Source organism: Octopus sinensis, linkage group LG15 (assembly GCF_006345805.1).
Source record: "Octopus sinensis linkage group LG15, ASM634580v1, whole genome shotgun sequence".
NCBI classification, from domain to species: Eukaryota; Metazoa; Mollusca; class Cephalopoda; order Octopoda; family Octopodidae; genus Octopus; species Octopus sinensis.
This window is the reverse complement of record NC_043011.1, coordinates 35,051,661-35,057,660: the sequence shown is the minus strand read 5'-3', so window position 1 is coordinate 35,057,660 and position 6,000 is coordinate 35,051,661. Positions and strand designations below refer to the sequence as shown.

Genomic DNA, 6,000 nt, shown 5'->3' with positions numbered 1-6,000 from the left:
TCCTTTAAAAAACTTAAATTTAAAAATATATAATTATCTCTTTTTTCTGATATCAGCTAAACTCACTTTGCAAAATATATATATATATTTATATAAAAAAAAAAAGACTATCAAATGTTACAAACCACTTCCTCCTTGCCAATGAGAAGGTCACAGCTCTTCATACCAAAAAATAACCCCTGAAAATCTCAAGCAAGCTGAAAATTAAATCAATACATTCAAAGACTACAACTGCTTTCCCCCTCTCCTCACTTTTTTTTTTTTTTTTTTTTTTTTTTTAGTTTAAATCTGTTCAACTTGATTCAATCTTGCATGTTTCTTTTTTTTTTGGTTTAGTAACTTTTATGCTTGGTCTTTCCTGAGAAATATGTAACCCAAATATTTGAAGAAAAATATGAAAAACTAGAAGACTACACCTGAAAGGAAAAAAAATGGAAACATGGAAACAGAAAGAGAGACAGCAAAACACACTCGTAAAACATGCAACACAGAAAGCAATCCAATAGAGCTGGAATTATATATATATATTTTTTTTTTTCCATTTTATATAATTTCATTTTTTTTTTTAAATCATTTTAAAACTGAATTTTTTTTTTTTTTTTGGAAACATTTTTTTTCTCCTTGCTTTCTTTCACACACACAGATAGCAATAAAACTCAATCAGCTAGAATACGAGACTGGTTTTTAATAACAAGACCAACCACCACATACATAAATGCCATTTAAGTGGTTATCACACCACAAGTTTACTTCAAAACATTGCAAAAAAGTGGCAGATGGCCTTTTCAAGGAAAACCACCTCATCATTACCATTATTATCAACAACTTCAATTGTCTTCATATATAACATTTTTTTTTTCTTTTCCTCTCTCTCTCTCCCATTATTTTTTTTTCATCTCGTTTTAATTTTTTCTTATGTTTTTTTTTTAATTTTTTTTTTTTTTAGTGTACTGTCTTTAACATGCCACTGGAGAGGCTTGAGAGGAGGGGGGAAAAAACCGGTGCAGTCTTTCAAGACGAGCCAACAACTCCCTCGAGTCAGTTTTAGTGACAGGCGAGCCGTTTATTAGCATCTACCACACGTACAATCAAGTAGGTAACACATACCTGGTGCTGCTGTCCAATTGAACAGCAGCACGTGTCCAGAGTCCAATGGCGCCGTGTTCTTGATTGTCCACCCAGTGCTTCACAAGTTGAAAATCAGAAACAGCTTGACATTTTTGCTAATATGTTACCTACCTTTTTTTTTTTTTTTTAGTATTTTGCTATTATATATATATATCATTATATAATATATATATATAGATATATAAAAGATTTTTTTTTTTATTTGTTTTACATTTTCTTTTTCCATTTTAAAAATCAAACTTTGAGGATGAGGCAGATAGAAGACAAAAGAAAGAATAAATGAATTGATCAGGTATCTACAATGGGATGGGATGGGAGCGAGGTGGAGAGGAGAAACAGAAATGACAAAAAGAGAGACCTGCATGGAAAAGGGAAGAAGGTGGGGACAGTGCTTCAATAAACCTTTCTCTCGCATTTCATTTTATTTTTACTTTATATACCCTAACTCTCAATTATTACGATTTAAGAGAAAACTTCTTTTTTTTTTTTTTTTTTTCCTTTCAAGAAAAAAAGATTTGTGGTGCATGTTGAAGAATATTAATGAACAGGAAAATAAGGCAAACAGAGATATGGAAGAATGAATGGATGAATTGAAAAGAGAAGAAAAAAAAAAAAAATTCAATTAAAGCAAACCAGCATCTACAGATATTTGTTTAAAAATTTTTCAAGAGTTTAACGTCAACCAATGCATGTGAAAGCCTGCAAAGAGAGAACTTTACATGCTTGTACAAAATTACATGTTCTTTATATTTAAAACTATACTGTTGCCAAAAAAAAAAAAAAACGGCCGGTAAAATGTGAACATACACACAACATGCATGTACATTATATATATATATTATATATATATATTATATATATATATTATATATATATATATAATAACCTAAATACATTATACATATATATATATATATATATAGTACACATGCACACACATTCACTCAAACAAATACGCACTAGACAGTCACACACACAAGCATGTTTGTGTATTCCAATGCATATATGTATATATATATACACTTATGACAATTTGTGATGGACTATGCAAGTGTATGTATGTATGGATGAATGAATGAATAAATGAATGAATGAATGAATGAATGAATGAATGAATGAATGAATGAATGCAAGTGTGTGAAAGAGGTCAATGTAAGGATGCTACCAAAATTTTAAAAAAAATAATAATAATCATCATCTGACTGGCAACTAAAAATACATTTACATCATGGCTTATATGTGTGTGTTTTGTGTTAGCAAACCTATTCTGTCTTAGCAGGAAATGAAATAATGTACACCACTTATTTTCAACACATCTTATTGCAATACCTGAAAAAAATATATTCTTGTCTGTATGTTTATTTAATTTTTTTAAGTTTTTTTTTTTTTTCTCTCTAAATTGTTGTAATTTCCATCATTAATTTCATCCTCCATCAACTTTTGAGTATTTTTTTTTTTCTTTCTCTTTTATAAACTTCTGAAACTGTGTGGATATGCGGAATGGGGGAGAGGGGGTAATATCTTAAGCCTTTTTTTTTTTTTTATTACATTTTCCCTTTCTTTTTTTTTTCCCCTGATGTAAAAATTATAAAATCTGAAAATTTTCTCATAGCCACACCTATGATACCAAATATGTATGAGTGCATGTATGTATTATATATTTGAAAATAAAAGACATCTTAAGTAAAAGAAAATTTCATAAGATGAAATAAAAAGGAGGATCAAGTCTAAAGTCTGATTCACTAACAAGCATTATTCCTCCATATATTAGGAGATATTATATAATTGAGAATAGTCAGATGTTTCTTGTTCATTCTCTTTCATTTTAATCTTCCCTCATCCCAGCATCAACGCACCTGATGACCTTTCTAAAAATACAACTATATCATACACTGATTTTTTCTTTTTTATAAAAAACCCACAACATTAATAAATTAAACTTAAAATAACGAATACTTATAAAGACTATTATCAAGATGCTTACGTTCACCATGCATGAGCAAGCAAGTTTACATGTACGTGTGCATATATGTGCATGTGTACCAACACATACACCAACACATGCGTGCATGAACATACATGCACGCACACACACACACACAAGCATATGTACATATACACACACAGACATAGCTGCATATGTAACTCAAACACCTCACACACATACATGCATGCATGCACACTGAAGAGAATGTTTGAGAGAGAGAGAGAGAGTCAACAGAAAGAGATTGTGAGAGTGTTTGCGTGAGAGAGAGAGAGAGAGAGAGGGTTGAGAGATGAGGAAAAAGTAAACTAAGTGCAATAGTAGTAGTGGTAGAAATTATTCTTGTAGATGATGATGGTGGTGGTGATGATGGTGATGATTATTATTATTATTATTATATATCATTATTATAATTATTATTATTATTCTTCATCATTTTCATCACAAGCTGTTGTCTGTTCTTCACTCTGTAATGGTGATTCCTCACCGGTTGGATACTCAGGTTCCTCTGCCTTTGTCATTTCTGAAACCTCATCCTCCACTGAAGGGAACTCATCTGCCTCGTTCATAGGCTCCTCTGGAGAGCAGTTTTTCATAGGGGTAAATTCCTCTGTTTGAGGAGGGATAAAATTTTCTGTTGAAGAGAATTCCTCCTCTAGGGCAGGAGGAGGAGAGCTTTCAGCGAAGCTAGGAGTTTCATTTTCAGACGGCAAAGCCATGTTATTACTAATATCAATATCATCATCATCATCATCATTGATGTTATTAATATTATCATCATCATTATTGTTGTTGTTGCTGTTGTTGTTGTTGCTATCAACAACATCATCATCATCATTAAAGTAATTGTTGTTGTTATCATCATTGTTATTATCATCATCATCATCATCCCCGTGCTGCAGAGGAAAATTCTCAGGGGTTGGAGCATCAAAATTTTCCACAGGTGCATCAGACTCCATTGGAGTAAAATCCACTGCAGGGGGAGAGCTATCAGTGGGGATGAAACTGTCAACCGGGGCTTCTTCAGGGGGTGAGCCAGACAATGGCGGCTGGTCGTCAGGTGTTTCTTCAGCCGGATGGTATTTTTCTGTGAGAGAAAATTCCTCTGAAGGAACGAAGTCTGCAACGGGAGTGGCTGGAAACTCCTCATTTGCCGTATAATTCTCTGGTTGGCTGCTGTTTACAGCATCTTCTAATTCCTCACAGGTTGGAGTAACATCACCAGGAGCATCAGAAATCTCCATGGCAACCGACTCCTCAGCATTATCAGTGTCTGGCAATGCATTAGCATTTTCAGGAATTGTGTCAAATGCCTTAATAGTTTCTAACGAAGGAGCTTCCATCGAAGGAGTCTCCACAGCCTTATCATCAACATCGCTCCAGCGGGACTTTCTGGGACGATCTTCACGGTTTCTAGGTCTAATTCCTTCTGGACCTTCTCTTCCATTATCACCAAACCTAAATCGATCTCTAACTTCGTAACGTAACCTATTTCTATCGTCATCATGCCGGGTTCGCTCCCTCTCATCGGGACGCCTGAGTCGGTCACGTTCATCCACGTGTCGCAACCGATCCCTCTCGTCGTCTCGTCTTGAGCGATCTCTGTCATCGCCATGACGAGCATGTTCGTCTTCATGTAGAGAGCGATCGTCCTCGTAATGGTGAGGAGGACGCTCACCTTCGTGATCTTCCTCCCCATCAAACCTGGACATTCGTCTCCCTCCTGCATTGCGATCAGGATCTCTATTATCAAGAACATAGCGAGATCGGTCAAAGAACTCATCCCTCTGGTCAAAATCCCTTCGGAACCGCATCCCAGGACCAGTTTCTCTGGGTGCCCATCTATCTCTCCCCATCCACCTATCATTAGCTGGCCGGTCAGGTCTAGGACCAATAGGACCAAATGGACGTATGGCACGTTCAAAACCAGCTCTGTCAAACGTACCATTATTAGTAAATGTGTTGGCAGGAAACCTGCCATCTGCATCTGGACGTGGTGGTCGTAGCATAGTTCCCATAGGACCCTGGAATCTGGGAGGTGGGCCCCCTGGAAATACAGGAGGAAACCGGGGAGTAAATCGTGGTCCTCCAGGCAAGCCCATCCGGCCAGCTGGAAAGCCTGGCGGAGGGCCATCTACACTTATGGCCCGAGGACCAATGGCAATACCAGCAGGCATACCTGGTATACCGATAGCAGTGGCTCGGTTAGGTGGACCTGTTAAAAGAGGTCCGCTTGGTCCACCGAGACGAAGTTCAGTAGGCGGGCCATTGATACCGGGACGTGGTGCCATTCCAGGTGGTAGAGGGGGACGCATCCCTACTCCTGGATTTGGAGGTGGACGCTGGGCAAGCATCTGTTGTAATGTTGCAGATATAGCTGGCATTGTTCCTGTGGGTGTTTGTAACACTTCAGAAGTTGGTTCAATAGTTTGAGTGGTGATACCTTCATGTTTCGTTTCAGACTCTGCATCATCACCGGCTGGTTCTGTGCTTCGCTTCAGCCAATCATCCTGCTGACTAGATTCACTAATGTTTTCTTTGGATTCTTGAGCAGTCAGAGTAGCATTTGTGTCAAGGGGAGGTCTAACATTAGCAATAGCCCTAGCACCCTCCGGAGCAGGTGCTGGAACTTGCAAGCGAAACGTTGGACCTCCAGGAAATGGCTGAGGTGGGAATGGCCTAGGCTGTTGTCGAAGTTGCGCTGCGAAATTAGGTGGGGGTGGTCTAGGAGGAACTGATATGCCGCCTGTAGCAAGAATGGAACTGCTTAAATTATTCTGAAGAGACTGTGGAAGCTGCACTAAACCTGGTGGCGGTAATGAAGGCATGGCAGGATTGTTTGATGCCACTGTAGTCAATACAACAGTTGGAGCCATCTGGAAAGAGAA

General features: G+C 37.5%; 1 protein-coding gene across 3 annotated transcripts in view; it reads right to left on the bottom strand.

Annotated features, from left to right (window-relative positions):
- Positions 1–2,489: 2,489 nt before the first annotated feature.
- Positions 2,490–6,000, bottom strand: part of LOC115219845 (SR-related and CTD-associated factor 4) — a 79,082-nt gene continuing 75,571 nt past the window's right edge. For all 3 annotated transcript variants that reach the window (XM_029790130.2, XM_029790132.2, XM_029790131.2), the window contains exon 17: positions 2,490–5,988. In XM_029790130.2, the coding sequence (XP_029645990.1) occupies positions 3,535–5,988 (2,454 nt within the window). In that variant the 3' untranslated portion in view covers positions 2,490–3,534. The remainder of the gene's footprint in view (positions 5,989–6,000) is intronic.